Source organism: Sturnus vulgaris, chromosome 3, assembly GCF_052056855.1.
Source record: "Sturnus vulgaris isolate bStuVul1 chromosome 3, bStuVul1.hap1, whole genome shotgun sequence".
Lineage (NCBI taxonomy): Eukaryota > Metazoa > Chordata > Aves > Passeriformes > Sturnidae > Sturnus > Sturnus vulgaris.
Genome location: NC_142245.1, coordinates 14,845,783 through 14,867,523, shown reverse-complemented (window position 1 = coordinate 14,867,523; position 21,741 = coordinate 14,845,783). Strand labels below are relative to the sequence as shown.

At 35.4% G+C, this 21,741-nt stretch overlaps 1 protein-coding gene across 22 annotated transcripts in view; it reads right to left on the bottom strand.

The window, feature by feature from the left end:
• NRXN1 (neurexin 1) overlaps positions 1-21,741 on the bottom strand; it is a 671,565-nt gene that overhangs the window by 584,590 nt on the left and 65,234 nt on the right. For 14 of the 22 annotated variants that reach the window (XM_088161001.1, XM_088161002.1, XM_088161013.1 and 11 more), the window contains exons 2-3: positions 13,266-13,283; positions 8,643-8,672 (exon numbers count right to left, since the gene is read on the bottom strand). The exons of 5 other annotated variants lie outside the window; for them this stretch is intronic. In XM_088161001.1, coding sequence (XP_088017127.1) covers positions 8,643-8,672; positions 13,266-13,283 — 48 coding nt within the window. Of the gene's footprint in view, positions 1-7,812; positions 7,877-8,642; positions 8,673-13,265; positions 13,284-21,741 lie in introns of those variants that run through there. 3 more of the 22 variants (XM_088161003.1, XM_088161018.1, XM_088161021.1) reach the window with 2 other exon arrangements.

The window sequence follows — 21,741 nt, the reverse complement described above, 5'->3', positions numbered from 1 at the left end:
TAAAATTGAAAATTACATAACAACTAGTCTGTAGCTGCAGTAAATACAAATAATATCAAATATCCATTTAAATAAATGTCCACTGATAGTGCAAATAGCATTGTCAAACAGGCATTTGGCTTTAAAACTAATTTATGCTTTCTTTTGCACTGCTTCAATAGTAAAATCACAACTTGCAAACATAATTTTCAATAGTGATTTGCATGAAAATGACTTTGGTGGGGTTTTTAAAGATATTTCTTATAGACTTGTGAGTACCATGTAAGACCAAGTGGTTAAGCAGAGCCATTTACTGAGAAAATCAAAAGATCAGCTTGTATTACCAGGAAAAGGCCTTCAATGCCCTTTTGCTGAGATCAAAAGCACTTATCTGGCACCTTTTCATACAACTCAGGTTCAATGAAGTAGGAAATCAAGTAAATTCTTCCTGACTTCTAGTCCTAGAGAGAGATGTTGGTTGGGAGTGGGGTCATGTAAGTACCAAGGCAGCTGTCATCAGGAACCTCTCAGGTTTTTGTCAGCTAAAAGTTGCTTCAGAATCAGAGTATTAATGGTCACAGAAAGACATTTAGCTTCCTTTTCTTTAGGTGGATACTCCTGAAAATGGAATAACCATGGCTCATGATATGGAATTCAGCACAGACCTGTTAGCTAAGGATAACCCCAGTGAAAATTTTCCAGATTTATACTCACTTAATGCTGAATTTTGCTTTCCAGGCAGACTCCCCTCTGAAGAATATGTAAAGGCAGATGAAAGGAATTAGACCCAGCTGCTTTTATTTCCTCCCACCCCCAATACAGAGAAGCTACTGAAGTCAATGCTATGATGCCAGCAATACCAGGTGTTCTATAGTAGCCTCTTGTTATCCAAGGTTGCTTCTATACAGCTTTATTAGTTGCCAGTGAATCAGTCCAGATGCTTCCTTTCTTTAAAGAACAAATGTCTACTTTGAGTGGGGAAAAAACCCAAACTACCAGAACCTCTAAATCATAGCAGCAAATTACAAAAATTGCCTTTAAATGAAATGCAGTGCTGATCAGAAGATTGTTCTAAGTGGGTGCCAACAGAAAAAAGCCTCTTGCCCTGAATATAAATTTAATGATGAAGAAAAGACTCCTTTCACTAGAATAAATTCATTCAATAAAAAGATTCAGTCACTTTTGGTTCCTCCCAAGTCTGGAAAACCCATATCTGGACAACAGGTTGGTACCTATGAAAACTATTAGAAGAATGATGAGGGCAGAATTTCATAGCAAAGTCCACAATCCATGCTCTACGCTTATTTCCTATGAGAGTCCTCCTTTATGCTCCTGAATTTCCCAGTTCATTGCATGATTTCACCTTTCTGCTTAATTGCTCTAGGCGGACCCTGAAGTAAATATAGAAAGCTACCTTCGAGCAGTTAAGAACATTAGGGTTATAGGAATCTTTGAAAATCAGGAAAGAGATATATTAGTAGTATCAGTGCATATTATATTGTTTAATTAAAAGAGTTTAGAGATGACTTGATAACTCACATTTCTGTCATTTCTAAGTATCTTAGCATGTTATTGCCACCAAAGAAAATTCCTGTAAAGAGTAGGTTAAAAATTTGTATGCAGCATTCTTATTTCTATATGAATGATAGATTCTGACCTGACTATTTAAATATTTTTTCAATTCTTTTAAGGGAGTTCTTGGTAGAAAAATATCATTATAATGCGCATTTAAAGAGCATAGTCTCCATTTTCAGTTATACTAGTACAATTTTAGAGCAGTCTTCTTAAGCATTCTTCACTTTCATTAGATTTAGTTTCTTTAGAAACTGTGATAAAGAGTTTAGTCCAGAATTTTGTAATCCTGCATGTAGACAAATCTTAGAGATGTTTGAAAATACTCTTCCTTCGGGCTCTAATTTCTTTCCACTTAGCTGGTGAAACTCCACTGAGCATGATTGATTGGATTAATGTTAAAATCAGCTGAGACTTCTGTTATGAGCGAGATGTACAATAATTTCCAATTACTTTTGATTTTCACTGAAATAATAGAAATTAGATTCTGTTGGGCTCATTTGTTTAGTTGCTCAGACTGCATTTTACCCTATAGGAAGATACAGCGCAATCTTAGGCTGAAATTGAAATCTTTAGTGTCACTCTGCTGATGAATTTGGCTCACAAGGAGGTTCAAGGATATTCCAATATCCAAGGAATACATCTCTTTCAAATACCTGTGTCATTGGAAATGTCTATGTATAAAACTCTCATGGAATTTCACTGTGTAAAAAAGATACTGAAGCTTTAAATTCTCATTTTCTATGTACATTTACACATACATCAAAAGTTTGCTTTAAGGAAGAAATGCTAAGTTTTCCTATCTCTTTATTGCTTACCTGCTGATTTGGGGGTTTTTTTGGTTGGCGTTTTTTGTTTGGTTTTTTGGTGGTGTTTTTTGTTTGTTTGGTAGGGGTTTTTTTTACCTTTTCACAGTGACAGCTTAATTGTTTTCCATCCTCAATAAAACCCCTCATACTTTTTGTCCTGAAATACACATCCTTCATCCTGAAAGAGCTTTAATATTATTTTGAAAGGTTCTCTGTCAGCATACCCATCTTCTGGATAAACCTATGCTCAAAGCAGAGCCTTGTGCTGAGGAAGCCACAAACTTACATATGTACTATCTCCACCTCAACGTTTACTGGACTCAGCAGAAATCTACACATTTGCAAATAAAACATTTTTTTACATTAAATCCTTCAGAGTTACATGAGTTACACATTTTTTGTCTTTTCTCTGAATCCACAGGAAGTCTACAAAAACCACACACGTTACATGATAATTTTGAGTGAGAGAATGATTCAGAATATGGTAAATTTTTTATTTCCATGGTGGTAAGGCACTAGAACTCTTGATGTGGATGGAACATTACCATGTGGTGATTTTATTAAAAAAAAAAAAGTGTGTTCCCCTTTTGTCAGAAAGTTTTCTTGATATTTGTGGCAGTTCCTTACAATTTCTTTTCATACTGCTGAGGAGGAATTAGCCATCTCAGACAGAATTTTTGAGTATGTGTGTCTCAAGGAAGAATTGCATTTCTGTTCTTGATGTTGGTTGGTTTCTTCTGAGCCATGTGCTTCAGATAGAAAACTTCTTCAGCAGTCATATTCTGCTGCAATATTTTTTTCTCCTTGGGGACCATTAATTGATCATATTTCAACATAAATTTGAATCTGCAGCTTTAAATGTCAATATTCTAGGGTTCCAAGGTATCACCCACCAAAGTGCAAGGAAATTACTTGCTTCAATGCATCACAATAAATATTTAGTTATTATGGTTTCAACCAAAATTTGAACATATTGACAATACAAATATAAGGATAGTACAAATATTTATTGGAATATATATGTATAGGCATGTGGGTATGTGTTACACACAAAAAGTTAGTTATAATAGTTTTGGTGAACAGCAGCCTCTATTTAACTACACTTATGAGATTCTTTAGAAAAAAAGAAGTCATTATAGAGAAGATATGATATGCAGCTACTGCTCTTTGGAGTAGTTTGAGGAACATTATATTTAAAGTTCATTAATTTATTTTAAAAATGTAATGCTCGGTAAAAATAATGGTAATTTTATAAAGAATATATTTTAAATTCTTATGCTCATAATTTAATAAATTTTCCAAGACTTTCAAAATGTTTGGAACTTGTAAAATGGAGGTTAAATTTTTAAACCTTATTGATTTGTTCCTTTTTATCAGTAGAAGCAACTATAAGATTGAGAGGGGAAGCTAAAGTTATCCATTCTTTTCCTGTACTGTCACCTAGACACAATTTCAATTACCCGACCCTGGCAACCCCGTTGTGTGTTAAACCCCTAAATTACCACACTTCTGCTCTAGCAGGGAGTCTTTCCAACCAGCTGCTGTCACCTAGGATATATAACTATGTGAACAAGTCCAGAGAGTCAGGAATGCCCTCCATCTGTGTTTCGCCCAGCAAAAGCCAACTGCGGTTGAGAAGGCATGAAACTGAATCCATGTCAACAGGGCACTGAGTCAAAAATAAGGAACTGAGCTTGAGCCCAGGGCTGTACCAAAGTATCTACTGGGTTTCTGAATTGCTGGGGGCTTGGGCCAGGGAAGGCTGGGCTGTGGGTGTCTCTCAGGCCCACTCTGAAGCAGCACACAGAAAAGCAGGTGAGGAGAGAACAGGCGTTTCAACAGACTGCGGAAGATCAGAGAATGCAATAAGCCCAAACCATTTTAGTTCTTCAAAACCAGAGCCAAAATGAAAGTCATTACAGTAAGACGAACTTGTGTTTTCAGGAAGGTTAATGACCAAATTCTACACAGTTTGATGTTAGGAGAGATTACTGGCACAAGGTGAGATTTGTGTCGCATGACACAAGCACTACATAATTGCTTAGCTATAATGTCCCACTTTTATGCTCATGATTGTTTAAAGATTTATTTAAGTTGCTTTTATTTTTCAGTGCTCTGTTTTTCCAGCTGCCAAATAAATTGTGTGATTGATAATTTAAAAATTTGTGGTGTCTCTTTGGTGTTATAGATATTGTATGATAGCATGTGCAATAAAAAAACTTGCCCTCCTTTGTCAAGGAAGTTGACACACACATAACTTGCCATTCTGAAGTCTTTCTTCAGCATTTACACACAGTATAGCAAATACGAGCACATCAAAAGCTTGCAATCTAATACAATAAATTGCAGTTGTACTATCAATCTTTCGGTAGAAACACTTATTGCTCAGCTAGCTAACATTTAATAGCTTTTTACGAACCTGAGTGACTCATGTATAATTTAAAGCTGCACATAATCTCTAAAATAATAGAACAGGAGTATGAACATCGTATGTAGGTACAGAATGAGTAATATATATATATATAGTCAAAAGTATAATTACATATAAATAAACTATAGGTAAAAATATGTATAGGCTTAAGAGAACTGCAGTATAAAAATTCTTTTTGGGCACAAATTAGTTTGGGGCAAACAAATCTGCCTGTTATGAACAGCAGATTTAAGGTTTGGTTTGACTTCAAGCAATCGCTTTGAGTAGCATTTTCAAGAGGTGTAATAAAAACATCAACAACATTTACAAGCCTTACCTTGCCTATGTATTTTCACCATCAGAGCTGCAACAGTCCTGCTGCTAAAGTTCTATACAGGTAGGTTATTTCCAGGGGATGAAAAAGGAATTCCTTAATATTTCTGACTATATGATGCTTGTCAGAAAATAAACAAATACCAGTATAACTAACGACTGCAGATCTTCCTAGAATTAGTATAGCATCTACAGGGAGTAGTTTGTGGAGAGATAATCTAGAGTATCCCAATTTAGACTTACTACTATATGACAAACATCAGATTTACTACTAAATGACAAACATCAGGGGCACTGTGAGATGGTACTGAACGTAGTATTGCTTGCCCAGCTGGAGACGCTGCCTCATCTTTCCTTCCTCTGTAAACACCAGGTCCCTACCTTGTCAATAACACTCTGCCCTAATTCTGACGATACTCTGATTTTTTTTTTCTCCTTTTCCACTATCCAAAAGAATAGCTACACAATTAAAGAAGATGGTGACACTTCAGCCATTTATACTCTTTAGGACAAATTACATTGTTAAGCTTATTAAATATTTTATTGCTTATATTTCCAAAATAAGATTCATTTATTATAGAATCACTTATTAGAGAATGTAGTAATTTCACAATTACTGCCTTTGCATACCTCTCAAGGAATGGAACTTATAACAAAGGTATTTCCTCTTTTTTCCTTCATTCATTTCCATCACCCTCTTTTCCATCACCATCCTAATTTTTTTATATTGTCATGAGTTACAAATGTGTTATCACAACTGTTTCAAGGCCACATGTTTCAATAGTTGATATTAGTAAGGTTTCAGGATAGTTAACAAAATGAGGTTGTTTTTTGCTGATTGAGGATATGGCTCAACACTGAGGGATGTTTTCTGTTACAAGCAATTGGAGTTGGTACACATATAAACCCTTTCCATCAATTTGAACAAATGTACACCATTTTATGTGCAGAAGTATTGTGATTCTCAAAACAGAGTAATGATTATTTCTATATTAATGAGATAAATCTAATGAAAATCAAAATATGAAAGGTAAAATGTAGTCAAATGATTAAATGACTGGTGACTGATGTTTAAATTATGTTACATGGCACATTATTGAACATTAAATGTAGCTAATATATACAGGTAATTTTTACAAAAAATATAGTTGTTAAACATTTAAAAATAAAAATATAAAATTCTAAATGTTGCAAAATGCTTGAAAAATTTCTGTTTTGCTAAAAATCTGCTATCCATATCATCTATTATTCATAATAAATATTCATAATATTTAAATCTTAATCCTTCATACAAAAAAATTCCTTTGGTATTGTACGTACTACATAATTTATTCTGTGTACAGAACAATCTAGCAAAATAATTCTGCTTTATTAATAAAAATTATCTATAATGTCAAGGTTCGGTTAATTAAAAAATGTCATTTTAAGGTAACTGCAGACAGGATATCTACTGATTAGGAATAAGACACTAATAATAATAAATAAGGAAATCATGCATACTAGGTACTGTTAAGAAATAAAAGGATCAGTCATACAGCAGACAAAACAAAATGATCAGATAAAACAAAGAAATCAACTTGTTTTTCATACTTGCTTAAAACTTATCTTAAGTAAGAAGACCTAGAGCTCCAGAACACACACAACCCTTTAAATGGTATCCCACCTATACAGGTGTCCACACCTATACAGAGTCTTTCCAGGTCGTCTGATATGAAGAGGAATGGGACACTACAGATTTGTATTTACAGTCTTTGCACCACATGAACTTTCTAGGTATGGAAACACTAAATCAGCCAAGACACCAACAAACCTGGAAGTTTGTTTCTAATTTAACTAGTTAGGAAAGTACGACCATGCAGACTGGATTTCTGATTTATACAAAGAATAGGCACTCCTGACAAATGCTTAAGATGAATAGAACTGTATTATTCAACATTTGTAACAGAGACTAAATGGCTTTTAATGACCAGCTTCTTATCATAAAAATATATTTACACAATGCCTGTGAACAACTGTCCTTGCTGCAAAACCTGATGTTTATTTATACAGAAAAGAAATCTTGCCCCTATTGCACTGTTTCCTCTGGGAGAAGGAAAATAAACACAGCCGGCATTCTTTACATAAAGAAACAAAAAGAATAAAAAAAAAATCTGAAAGCAATCCCCCACTTCTCTTTGGCTTTTATTCTTCCTCATTCCTTTGTCCAATTCTTATCTCAGATATGCTCCAAGTGATTAATTTAATAGGAAACTCTCAGGGCAAAGACTAGCTAAAGTTAGTGCTATTCCCAAGTAGAACGTACATCAAGCTGTGGACTGACCCTGCACAGATTATCTCCAGAGAGTCTCTACTGAACAGCATCACACTTTTTTTTTTCTGTGTCTGGTGGTTTAGACTACAGTTCTTTGAGAACAGAAAAAGGCATACCTCAAAATGTGGCTGTTATTTCATCCTGAACACTTCCTATAGCTGTAGCCTCTTTTACCACTGCCAAAGCTTTACATCTCTCACAAAACCAGGAAACAAACTTAGAAAATGGTCAGCCTGTACTTTAGTATAATTCTCCTTACCTTGATATCCATGAAATATTTACTGTAAGAATATACCTACCTCATGTTATCAGTGCAAAAATTTTACATTTACTTGCATTATTTATACATACATTAAAGTATACTGATGGTATTAAAAATAAAGAAAATCATGTAATACCTTTACTTTTACCTATGGATTTGGTGAAATGGTTCCATGAAGAAAGCATTTCCAGACAAAAAGAGAATAAAGAAGAGGAGAGAAACAACAGTAAGAGTCATGAGTACATGTAAATGTAATAGTATCTGAACATGAAGAGACAAAGTATAAGGTAAGTGTCTGAAGACAAATGGAGATGCAATCAGTGTCATATTAGGGATTTAGTTTATTTCTTCCCAATCATGTACATGCAGAGAAACACAGAAATAACCCATGCTTAGATTAAAAAAAACTGCCACAAATGTAACATGGACAAAGGTTAGGAGGAAAAAAATCACTGGTTTTGTTAGGTAGCAAAATTGTAATCTCAGCATTCCAGAAGCCAGGAGCAGGTGTTTTCTGCACATATCCAATCAGCCATGCATTAATGCAAATGGACTCTTCAATGTGTACAATGTTACAAGAGGAGCATCTTCTTTCAGGAGCTATCTGAAGAGTGGTCTTGCACTTTGTTTATCTTTTATAGGATCACCCATTATGGTATTTTCTGATAAATACATGATATTTTCTTAATCACTTTCTTATTTCTCTCACCTCTTTTTAGTTATTGTATTGCAAGAGGGGGAGTTGAGGAGGCAGGAAGGACAAAAGCTTACGGAGCAAACAAAAATACCAAAAAAAAACCAATAAAAAAAATGAAATAAGAAAAAGATGTGACTAAAACCATGTGTTTCTTTGCAGCCAAAGACAGCTTTCAAGCATTTGCCCATCAGTTGCAGTGATGGATTCAAAGCAGCTACAGAACAAGAAGAAACAATGAAAGCAGAGTGGAAAAGGAACAGAGCCCATACCTTGGTCGCCCATCATCAGGTGCGCCAGACCTTGAAGGGAAACAAGAGCACAGTCAGCAATGAACAAGGGAGCACGGGAAGGTGGTGTTGTCACACTGACAAAAATGTTTTGTGACAGGCATCTGTTTCCTATAAGATGTCTGTATCACAGAGAGAAATCAAAGAGCATTTTTCAACCACTGGTTGGAATGCTTTGGGCTACGAGTAACAGAACTGCAATTCAAACACTGGGTGCTGATTTATTGTGTATTTTTTTTTTTTCTGTGCAGTATTTGCAATGACAGAAAAATAATGCAATGCTTTCAAATCCAACCAATTCCTTTAATAATCCGTCTGTCTTTACTGTATTTTGATTATTATTGCTTTGTACACTTTGCTGAGAGGACTTGCTGTCCTCTACATGTGAAATGATGTTTAAATCCTAGAGAAGTTTAAACCTGAAAAATGGGCTGGGTCTGGTCTTTTTCCCCTCATAAAAATGAGCATTTCAGGTAACTAAATAAAATTTCTTCATCACATTGAAATGATAATGCATAGAATGTCTCCTTATTTGTGTGAAATGTGACAGTAGGATGAATTTGTTTCAGAGAAGGTAAATCACTACATATGCAATATAAAATGCATAATAATAAAGAAAATTTAAGTGTCAGCTTCTGTAACTACTTCATAAATTTGCGATAAATAGATTTTGCTTTATACTTATATTGTGAGATGGAATCCCATCACACCAGAATAGGTCCAGTGACATTTTAAAGCATATGTCCATAATGATAATTGCTCATCCAGAGCCAAATTTTGTTACTCTTCAAGAAAAAATATACAACTTTTAAAATTCATGATAATAAAGTAGTACTTAAATCTCACTGAATATTATGTGATGTTGGGAGAATATTTTTCTTAGATATATGAAGGTTCTTAATTTTTTATGTCTGATTAAAAAAGCAGACTTATTCTTGTTGAATTTAGCTGTTTCAGGATCCATTTCAGAAGTTATTGGTTGTTCATGTATTAAATGTGCTCCTCTTCTCCAAAAGCCATGTATTATTTTCTTAATTGCAATTAATTGAAATTAATTCACACAAAGAAGGTGAGCAATAAAATATCCTTCTCTTTATTGGAAAGCAGATTTCCTAGAGAGATAGTTTCTGTGATTTCTAATTCACAAAGAAAATTAGGTGCACAAATGACTCACGCTACTTGGGGGTAGTTCAAAGAAGATACTCCCGACTGCAATCAGTCTAAATGATTCGTTTCTTATCAGTTTCAAATCTCAAGTGATGTTCCAAGTAGACTAACAACAGTTTTGTTGAATTATTGCTTTTTAATGTCACCAGTTTTAGATGTGTAGTTAAACTGAAGGGCCTGATGTGCCTCATCTCTTGTGCAATAAATTCTGTTTCCAAATACAGAACTCTGCAGCTGGTGGGATTACCTGGGGCTCACAGCAATGTAAATGAAAGCTGACTGTGATCCTGAAGGGATGCCTGCATCAGCATTGCTTGGGAAGCCTCACACAGTTGTACTGGCAGTTTGCAGCTTGTAAAAGAGAATAGAAATGTTTTCAGGGCTGTTCTTTCTCTGTAAGTGTTGCTGCAAGAGAGGCTCACTGAACAGACAGAGTATAAAGACCAGGTGATATTTTTAATTCATTCTTTTAGTCCTGAGTGTCCTTGCTTGGATCCACTGCCACGTGGCCTTGTGGAAGTATCAGTCTCTTCTTGTGATTGATTAACTCGTCTTTTGGGTCTTAACTTTTGGTGTTGGCAACTATAGCAAGAAATCTCAAACTTTTAACTTGGCCCTAATTGTACTGGATAAAGGAAAATTGAAACCAGTTGTACATTGCAACATTTCTTTCTTTAATGAGACAGTGACTTTTCAGCCACTACATTATGGGAGATCTTTCAGCTCTTAGAGAAGGTATGAAACAAATCACTGTCCTGTCTCCCAGGGAAATGCAAAGAAGGTGATCTCACATTTGCATATGAACTTCATAACTATACAAACCTAAACAAAAATCTAGCTTCAGATTATCATTGCTTGATAGCTACTATTTTTGTTAAAATGATATGTAAAATTGGTCGGTTCCAAATAGATGACTTACATAATTTGGAAAAAAATGTAAACAGAAGAAGTACCTCTCAAAAACCTCATAAAAATGATTTGAATTTTAAGAGTCACTTACAGTGTTGATTGATGAAAAAAGGCAGTCAAGTGATTGTAAAAGACACACTGCTCAAACCAAACATCTACCAATTAAAAAATTCAGCACTACTCCTCAAGACACTGTATTTTGTTCCACTGTCTGTGTTACATTATTTGCAAGCAGTAAGGTCACCTATACTTCCTTGCCAAAGGCACATGATGATACTTATTTTATATTTTTGCAATCTATGGATGAAGGCTATTGAAGAGTGAAGAATTACTAGTACTGTACCTGTTCATTCCACAGAATGGTTTAAATTACACAGCTAAGTCTGCCATGAGAGCAATCACTGATAGATTTGCAAAATGAAAGTCTGCTTATAATAGACCTGGGAAGTTTTGTCCTGAAGTAGCCACGTATAGACATCCCATACATTGAAAATACTCATTTGTGCACCATAACTTCAATTTCTTTATGAATTAGGAATTCAGGATTTAGAAGGAAGCGCTCATGTGTGATCCACTCAAACTTTGTCCTGAACTTGGTTCTGAGAGGAGACAGTTAAGGAGCACAAGGTGGGATAGTGGAAGGGGATATGAAGATAGGATATTTTCATAATTTGGTGTGTGAGTTCCATGCAGAGCACAGGCAAAAAAAAAAGAAAATTAAACATGATAAACCTGAAGTGAAGGTATTAAAGTGTAGTACAACTTCAGTCAAATGAAAAAACAGTAGCCTTTTTTACCAGCAGTATACGCAAAATTGAATACTACATATTTCTGTTTGCTTATGTCATCTAATTTACAGAGATGCTCAGATATCACAGAGATCAAAGATGAAAAATTTTAGCTCAGATTTCAAGTTGTGCTTTGGATACACAATTCTATGCTTCAATTTTAAAAATATTCATGCTTTGTAACTTTAATAAATGCCTAAGTATCCAGACCTGTGTTGGAATAAATTTAAGGTTGCAGTTTTAAGAATTAGGTTCAGGTAAAGTCTAGATTAACTGTTATCCAGGTTTTATCTTGTACTCCTGTGCATAAATGAATATGTGAAATGCAATTGAACCTCCTTATCAAGTTATACTGCACCTAATTCAAATTTTGAGACTCATGTTGACACCAGCAAGAGTTTTATGCACAGATCAAATACAAGATTAGGTAGTTATTTCTAGGCTTTTATGTTTTTCATCTAGAATTTTTATCCCAGTGTTGCTGAATACATTTTTATTTCACAGTGGAAATGAAATTTTATTGACATGTGCCCACAAGTAAAGCACCAGAATCGTTTGAAATTTCCTTCTCCTTGGGAAAACATATATATCAATAATTTTGCAGAGCGTCATCTATGTGCTAAATCTGAGCACCTGTCTTCACCCTTGAATACAGCAGCATAGAGAAATGAAGCACTAGCACTTCAAGTCTTCTTGAGAAAATCACCCCTGAACAGGCAGGCAGTGGCCCATGGTGAGTTGAAACCTGAATGAGCTCAGGCCCCAGAGTGGCTCACATGAGCATCCTGAGTCAGAGTCATTCCAGGACAGTCACTTTGCATATGTGTTAGTTTACAAAGTCCTTGCTTTTGAAATAACTTTTAAAATATTGGAATGAAATAAAATGAAAGCAATTTTTCAGTTTAGATAGGTAAACTATTTTTTTCAAATAAATGATTGTTTATCCAGTATGCAAAGATTCACCCCAGAGAGACTTTTAAAGACATTTGTACATGCACCTGCAGTTTTTGTCTTATAAGCAAAAAGACTTTAAAACTATCATATATTTGCATGTTTTACCAGCTAATAGACTTACTTACCAATATTCAGGATAGATGGCATTGCGCCTTAGTTTCCACTGCCCTATGCCATACTTTAAAGTGACTTAATTACATATCAACATAATTATTAAAATCACATGCTTCTTTCACAATGTCCAAAAGGCAAGTACATTATGCTGGAAAGTTAGACAGAAAACCTTTGTTCCTAAAGCTTTGTGCTGTAAAGGATATTAGAGTAAGCAAGGTTTGTGGTATTAAAGAGAAAAGCGCTTTCCATTTTCCTAAGCAATTAAAATATGAGAATTTAACATGCATTACTATCTTATTGGGAGGATTTAGACTCCACATTGATGAGACAAATAGTTTCTTGAAATGTTTTTCATACAGAACATGAGAAGAAATCAGTCCTGCAAATCTCCAGAAAGATTTTGGATATGGTATCAGTCACATGAGTATAAATCCTGTTGTTTCAGTGGGGATATTCTGGAATTACAGCAAAAGGCCAAGGAGCCTTGCTTGTGTTCTGTATGAAAAAATAAATCACATCTATTTAATAAACTTATGCCTATATGGGGGACAAAACACAACTTACCGTATTGAATGATATGTGTACTTTTATAACATTAAGCAGAAGGAAAATAAACCCCACTGAACAGAAGGGGAAAATAAGAGCTTAGGAAAATAAGGTAGAAAGCACCCACCTTCCACATAGTTGTCTTCTGTAAGCACATAACAGGGAAGGAGAGAAAAGGAAAACATTCATTAAGCAGCATGCAGACTGGAACTTGCCATTGCATGTCTTCATCATGCAAGGCATCAAATACAACATGCAAGTGCTCCATTGCTACAATCCAGAGGGAAAAACAAAAGCACTAGGGAAGCAGTGTTTCCTCTACTTAACAAAATGTATGTGATATGAAACAAATTACTCTTGCCAAAGTGCAAATATTGTACAGGATTTAGTGCAGCTCTTTGTACATGCAACAACTATTATTGTTAGCTAATAATCAGAGGGTTTCTTGTAAGACTTTTGTAACTATATATTTTAAAACCACCAGTCATTTGTTATAGAGATTCTAAATTCATTTGGTTCTACTTCCCCATTCTGAATTTTCCTGGATGATAAACTAGATGATTTTAAGCTTCAGATAACTTAAATTCTTGATTATGCTGTAAAGATGTTACCACAGGCAGCATGGCTGATCCTGTAGTCATTAGAGAGGCACTCTGGTCATTGGGTCAAATCTCCAAATCCAGCAGGGAAAAAGTGGAACTTAACCGGGTGGAAAAACTCAGAATTGTCAGATCATGTCCTACAGAATTGGTCAGCATCAGTAACTTGCACACTGTAAAAAAGCAATCAATTCTCTGCCTGGTACAGACAGCAAAGGCCACAGCAGTGCCAAGGATATGTTCTGCACCCCGATTAAATCAAAGGGCATTTTGCCTAACGAAAGGCTGCTATCAACAAGAAAAAGCGTTTACCATTGTTTATACCCAACCAAATATCAATATGGGCACAGGAAAGAATGTTCCTCCAAAGCTTACAAAGCAAAAGGGGACTAAGAATTGAGCTTCAGTTAAGTGGACAGAATTTAAAGCTGAGAAACAGGCTCAGTGTCCTAAAACTCATGTTAGTGTCTATAGTCTTCAGCTACTCCACTTGGAAGGTGATTTTGAGGGAGTATTTTTCTGCTATCCATTATGATCATGGCTGAGGAGGGAATAGGAGAGAGAAAATGGGAAAGGTAAAATAACAGAGGAAAACCATCACAGAAGTCAAGGAGATGGACGGTGTGGAGGCAACAGAGAGACGGGAAGGGTGATAGCACAGCAGTCTGACTGCCTGGGAGATGTCTCGCTGCAGTTTATGTCATCTCCACCAGCTCTTCCTGGGGAGGGAGCACGCAGAAGCCAGAGCAAATTGAAGGCCCATTCTACCATTATTGGTCATTTCTCATGGAGTCATCCCATAGCAATAATGCCTTTTCATGTGACCATGAAACTAAACTAATTTTGATATATTGTAACCTAATGAAAAAATATGAAAACAAGTTACATAGAAGGGGGTTTAATGATATTTTTTTAAGCACAGTCATTTCCTCACAGAATGTGTCACTTATCATAGTAAAAAGGCTTTATAAGTTAATGCCTGAAAACAATGACATAGGTCATCAAAACTTGACAGTATTCCAATAAATAATTTGAAAAGTTTACCACTTTAAAAATAATAACTTCAATAAATGATGAATAATAAGGATTTAAGGGGTTTAGTTATACTGTTAGAACTTATAATTTGCCTTTTCCATTTACATACTCTAAATCAAAAAATAGAATAAAATTCACTCAGATTATGAAGAACACCACGTTTCACAAGATAAAGATATTATGTTATATACACAATGTAAACAGGAGTGATATTTTGAGCAGCTCTTAGCAAAATCTTGCTGGAAGAGCCTTCTACTGTTAACTACATACAGTAATTTCCTTTCTTTACTTAAAATCCCCACCCAAACTCAATGAAAAATAAATTAGTTATTTCAATTGTTGTATAGCTTCAGGCTCTTTCATCCTTCTGGTTACCAGTATTGTTGTACTGCAATACCAACATTGTCATGGTGTTCTTTTTGGTGGCCATGTTTAGCTCAACATGATTTTTTAAAACCAGCATATGAATATGCTGACAGACCAGTTCAGCTCCTCATGACATCAGACTCAGAGAAAAGGGTTCTGAAAATGACATCATAGGTAGGATTAGATGGTTAAACTCATCTGGCTACAGGGTTTAGTATATCTTGTTTTATATCATGAGTCCTCCTCTTAGCAATAATCAGTATGCCTTTTTTGATGACTCTCACCAGAAAGATTTATACTAGACGAGCAACTTCCCCTAAATGTCTGATTGATTAAACTTTTAGTGATAGCAAGTTAAGCTGTCAAAACATTTTTAATTAAATAAAATGGAAAAAGTTGAATTCCCACTCTGTAAATTAAACAGAGTGTATAGCCAAACCCCTATGCACTAGTAAACAATGAAAATTCATTCCTCTCCAGGTTTTAGTCATGGTAAGTTAAACCATCTTAAACAGTTTTGCAATCTAAGAAAAAAATCAGTTCAGCTTCTTTATGGTACTTTACGAGGCTTTTACATTAGATTAGCATCGAGCACTTTAATTAAGGTAGTTTGTTTGTGATGGCTGATATATTTCCATATCACTAACACTCCACTTGGCTTTCTTGATTCTCATTTTCTAGGCATGGCCTATTCTTCTAAACAGAATCTAAGAAGCCAGAAGGCCCAAATTTTAGCCTTTTTATTTATTTTGCTTACTCCAGCCACTCCTAAAACAAAACAAAACATTAAATAAAACCCCAAACAAAACAAACAAACAAAAACTGAAAAAAAAAACCCAAGGAAAAAATAAAGATCATTGAAAGCCATGTATACTATAAAGTTGCAGTTCAGAGGTAACAAAAATTTCCTCATTTAAATCAGGAGTAACTGCATTTGTGTCATTACATTTGCATTGGTGTAAAATGTATGTACCTGGAGGAAAGTAGAGCCATACTACACATTTCTGTAGCTGCTGATGATTCAGCCATGCACAGAATTTACCCACATTTCTATCCATCCACTCTGAGGGACCCTATCATCTACTCAGTAGATCTGCTGACAGCAGTGGAACCCCAGGTTTTCAGGACCCAAAATGACAACTCCAAATGCTGCAGGCAGTGGCACAGAGCAGCTCTTTCGTTTTCTGCACCAGCTGATCCTGCCAAGGGCTTTTCACCCTGAAAACAGGTGACTTTCTCTTCAGCATTCTGACTTCAAAGAGACGTGGGGATTTTTCTGTTTTTCACATTGCACCAAGTTCCTCATTTGAAGAACTACAGCGTTCTTACCCACAGCAAATGCTTATTTCCAAGACCTTTGCCCATGCCCACCACCAAAAAAATTAATTGCCCTGCTCCTTTCTGTGTTTGCAACCTAATTCCTCCAGCCAAAGTCTGCTCTCAGTGCTATGTGTGTAATCTGTTGACTATGCATATGGAACCAAATACTGAATTGATTTAAATCTGGTGTGACGCAGTTGAAATCAGAGGAACTGTACAACTTACACAGGCTGTGAATCTGGCTTGTTATCCTCAGATGAATTGTCTCAGGCTGTCCCTACTGAACTGAGAGCAGAATCTGCACTGTATTTTTCTTGCAGCAAAAGCGCAACTAATTCTAATTATTTTAGTGTATCACTGTGATTTAGTGATATGAAAATGAGAATCATATTTTTGCAGTACGTTTTTACTAATTAAAGAATTATTTTAATATTCAGTGATTCCACATGGAAACCTTGACTAAAAAAAAAAACAAACCCAAAACCTGACTCTTTCTATGTTTAGTGGTTATTTCTGCTACTACATTTTCTTCATCTGCTAGAGCATTTACACCTTAGACACACAATTATGTAAGAACTGTATTTTCATGACAAACAGAAGAAACAGTAATTACTATTTTGAAATTACAAAAACAGAAACAACACTATAAGAAATAACATATTAGCAGAGGGATTTTTATAGCAGTTTTCCTTTTTCTCATGACAATTTAGTTCACAATCACATTCCAGCAAGGAAGGCTATAACATATGTAGACATATTTCATGACATTTCAAAAAGGATTCAGAAGATGGCAAGTGGTGAAATAGCATGAAATAAAGCTGTATTATGAAGAGGTCTTGCAACAAAATTGATGGCTAGAAGTTTAAGATACAATATTTTGTTTTTCTCAAAGAATAATGCATAATTATACTTCTCTCTAAATTTATCTACCAAAAAAGCCTGTACTTGGAATATCATTTCAGGGGGCAGATTTATCTGTGGAACTGCTTCTAGCATTTCTTGGATAGCATAATTTAGCCTGTCTCATCCATTTCTCAAATTGGTAGAGAAATAGGTTTTATTGACATGGGGTTCAAAACAAAATATTTGGAAATTATGTGAAAATATGAAGTATGCTATGAAGCATATTACAAAGCATGAACAGTCAATAACGATGAACTACAGCAATATATTGAATATCCATGGTCATGAGCATTGATCCTCTCAAGTGCTGTGTATCTGAAAAATTCTATTAGGATTATTTGCATTTCTTCTAAAATGTACGTTTGAAAAATGTGCTGCACATATTGATTGTCATTATTGACTGTAAATATGAATAATCAAAAATTAATTATAAAGATACCTAGTACAGTAGTCTGCTTTTGTTGAGTAAATAGGGAAACAGCACTTCCCAGTCTTGTTGGGATTCTAAAACAAAATCTAGAAATCTACAGAATCTAGGCAAGAGGGCTCAGGAGTTCCTACATTTTCCATATGGCTCCATTAGGTCTGAAATCAATGTACAGCCCCCTTAGTCTCCACACAGCTTTGGATAGACCCATTCAGAGGGCTTTCCAGTGCAGTTGGTAGAAATATTACAGGGACTTTATTGATATTTTTTTGGGTGGAAACAAGAAATTTCAGAATAACAGGAGTTTGGGCCCATTTTAGTTTCATTCTCTACCTACATCTCTTGAGGATCCCGTTTTCTGGACTTCCCTGTTCAGGACTTGGGAGAAAGGCAAGATCCTATCAGGAGTACTAATGGACTGCCATGACTGAAAATAATGACAAGGCTTTCTGCCAAATGAGGATCATTCAGGCACAATTAGATATTTTACCCACATTTTACCAGAGAAAGCCATCAGCACAAATTCAGTATGCTTCTGTAAACACTAGTAACATCCATGAATCTATTCTAAGTGAGGCCATCTTTTCTGGACAGTATCCCAAGTGCTTTGAAAATGAAGTAGTGACAAGATCATTTACATTAAAACACTGTAGATGAGCTCCAAGTGTGAAGCAGCAAGTAAGGGGAGGTAGTGTGGGAGTCAGTCTGACTGGGACTCAGTCAGCTGGACTTCACCCCTAACAAACTAGGCATTAACTTCAAGCCCTGGGAAGCATTTATCTAAGTCAGGATGAGCCTGAGATTTCCTCCCAGAAGTCTTTTCAGGTTGTTATGCTAAGTACTCCCAGTTCTCTTCCCCAACTGGTTGTTATTTGCCACATTGTTTTGCATATTCCCAATTCCAGTTTGTGATTGGAGCCTTACCCTCAGAACCTTCCCCAGACCTACCTTAAATATTGCTGGGCCTACCCCATTTCTTGGTCTTTGGAGTCCGACCCTGCACTGCGCACAGTTTCTGGGCACCATCCCTGTTTTATCTTCAATTAAAGCGTTTCTTTTCCAGGCACCTCCAATATTCCCGCTCCTTTATCTTCACCACCCTCACCCTGAAGTCAGGGAACCCCAGAGGTTTGTCACAGCCACCCTGTGACACTGTGACAGGGCAGTGCAAGTTTTGAGTGCACAAGCAAAGAAATAACTAAATAGAAAACGGCATTATTTTTTGCGGCATAACTAAAACCATTACCATGTTTAGTTCCAGTGGTGATATATTTAAAATAAAGTAAAAAATAAGAGAGATTTCAGGAGAAAACTTTCTCTACAGTCATTCATGTCATTAAAACCCTAAGAAAACTCAGCAACCATATCTTACAAAGAAAGACATAACATGCTCAATCTGTTAAACGTATCCAATATAAGATAAAGAGGTGTCTGAACCCAGCCTATTAACTGTCAAAAGTTCCTGACAGCTTAGGATTCAAGTCCTTTCAACCAGACAAAGACTGTGATCAAGAGTCAGAAAAGTTCAAACTGAAAAGAAGACAAAAATATTCAATAAAGTAAGCATTGGCAATTCTAGGAAATTCTTCCCTGAAATCTTCAGAGTCTTTCTCTAACAGACTGTATATCAATCATTGTTTTTTGGGCTGCATTGTAGGAATCACTGAAAGAGATTCTGACTTTTAACATTTAGGAGGTCAGGTTAATATTTTCATAGTGGTACATTCTGGACAGAACTCCTAAGAATCTATGAATTTTCTCTAGTTAAATGTGAACAGAAATCAAGCATAAACAGTAGAAAATACATTGACACCCTGTTAAACAGAAAAGTATTCAAATAAATTGCTTTCTCAGAACTAATCTCTGCATCATTACAAAAAGATTTCACTGAGAAGTATTTCCCATGAAGAATTCAAATATAATGGGTGGAAAAAACCAATTCAGACAAATACCTATTTTCCCTATGGTTCACAACAGTACAATATCTCCAGTCACAATTTACTTCTACTACCTGTTACATTTTTTAATACCTTCTCCAGGTATCTGAGAAACAGAATCAAAATCAAGACATTATTAAATCACTGCTCTTTCTGAGGCAACACTTTTTTGGGTGCTATTTCATTTCTGGGCAGATTTATCACTTTTCTAAGGCTCCTTATCACAAGTGCATCAAACGTGAAGACATTGAACATTGCTCTAGTTTAATGCTATTAATCTGTGATGATTTTATTGCTACATATTTTTAAATGTTGCACATCTGAATGGGATTTTGTGTCCTTGGAGCCACAGGAGTGGACAAATAGGCACATCTTTGATATTTTCTTCTCATTTTTCTCAACTACTTCCTGAAACTGACAATTTTGGAAAGTTTCTTGTTCTCTTCTGTTAGTAGTTCTTACCATACTAACTTCTACAGTCTCAGTGGAGAGATCATGTATATATAGAAGTGACTGCTTTTTAATTGTATTACAATTCCAAGCAATTTTACTTTGGCCATATTTTCCCATCCCATTAAATTTAATTTTTTTTCTCCAAAATGGGTCTTGCTATACTCATAATTACTATGCTTATGATCTGCCTACAATACATAAATTCTTTAAAGAAATTTTCATCAGTCACTGGGACAAGCATTCCTAAATCTCTGGCTGTAGTAACCACAATAAGGAAGCTGCCTTATTTTTTTTTTTTTTTTTAATAATTGAATTTAGTAATATTAATAGAGGTAATGAAAAGAGAAATAAATCATTTGCATATGTGAGAGTGAATCAAATAACCACATTCCCTCCTCAGTATTTTAATTTCCATGTATAAGTAGGAAATGAAACACGATGAAAATCTATGTATTTTATTCAGTAATCAGATATTCTTTAAGAACTGCTGCTCTTTTCCCATTTTTTCTCTGGAACTATCTCTCTGGATTTAAAAAAATTCAATTTCCACTGAAAATCTCTGGGATTTACACACTTTACTTTGCTTTGTGCATTAGGACTTCTTCCCTGTAATCACTAGAGGTCTAATTTCCTATCACAGAGCATAGATAGACTGACTAGAACTACAAATTGACTGTATATGGTTCACTTTACAACTCCTCTTTTTTTCCTGGCATTATTTTTATTCCTTTGGATTTTCCTCAGTTTTGCCCTGCTGGGTACATGGCATGAAAATGTATTTTCAGGCTATTCCTATCAAAACCTTTCATACAGAATTAACTCTTCAGATTGGCAGGGAGCAATGTCAAGTACAGATTATGTTCTATGAAAGTGATGTGGGGTGACACAGATATTTCTATTTCAAGAATACCCACTTTGGCATTAATTTGAGACATTCATAATGCAACTTATTTCAACACATTCTTTAATAAACAGCTGTGACATGAGGAATAAAGGTTTTTGGGATTACTCATGCCTGTTTTGATGTATGTAAGAGTAGAAATATGCCCAGTATTTCCTTGCTGCACTGTGCTTTGTCAATTTGTCCTCTTGGATAGTCAATTATGGCTATCCAGGAGGCTGCAAATTCAGGTCCAGTTACTATCAGAAGAAATCAAATCCTTCTCCAATCGTCCTTTCAGCAAAACTGGTCTCTTAGACCCATTAATAGAATAGGATTAGCTGAGCTGACAGAGAGTAAAAATGTTGTGCAGTGATTGAATGGCAGAAGCAATTTTCCAACTGGATGGCAGCTTTACGGAGGCGATGATCCAGTGGATAACATGAACAGGACACTCAGAGGAGGAGAGGCTGTGGGTTTTGTCCATGAGAGGGATATTATTTTTACACAAGACTTCCTAAAACTTTTCTACTGTTTTTTTTATCATACATTGTACTGGCAGATATCTACACTTACACAATCTCAACTGTGCAAATATAGCATTTATTTCCCCTTTATAGAACTTACTAAAGAGTGAAGACACATGGCTGCACATTTTGCCTATCTTTGAGATATTCACTCAG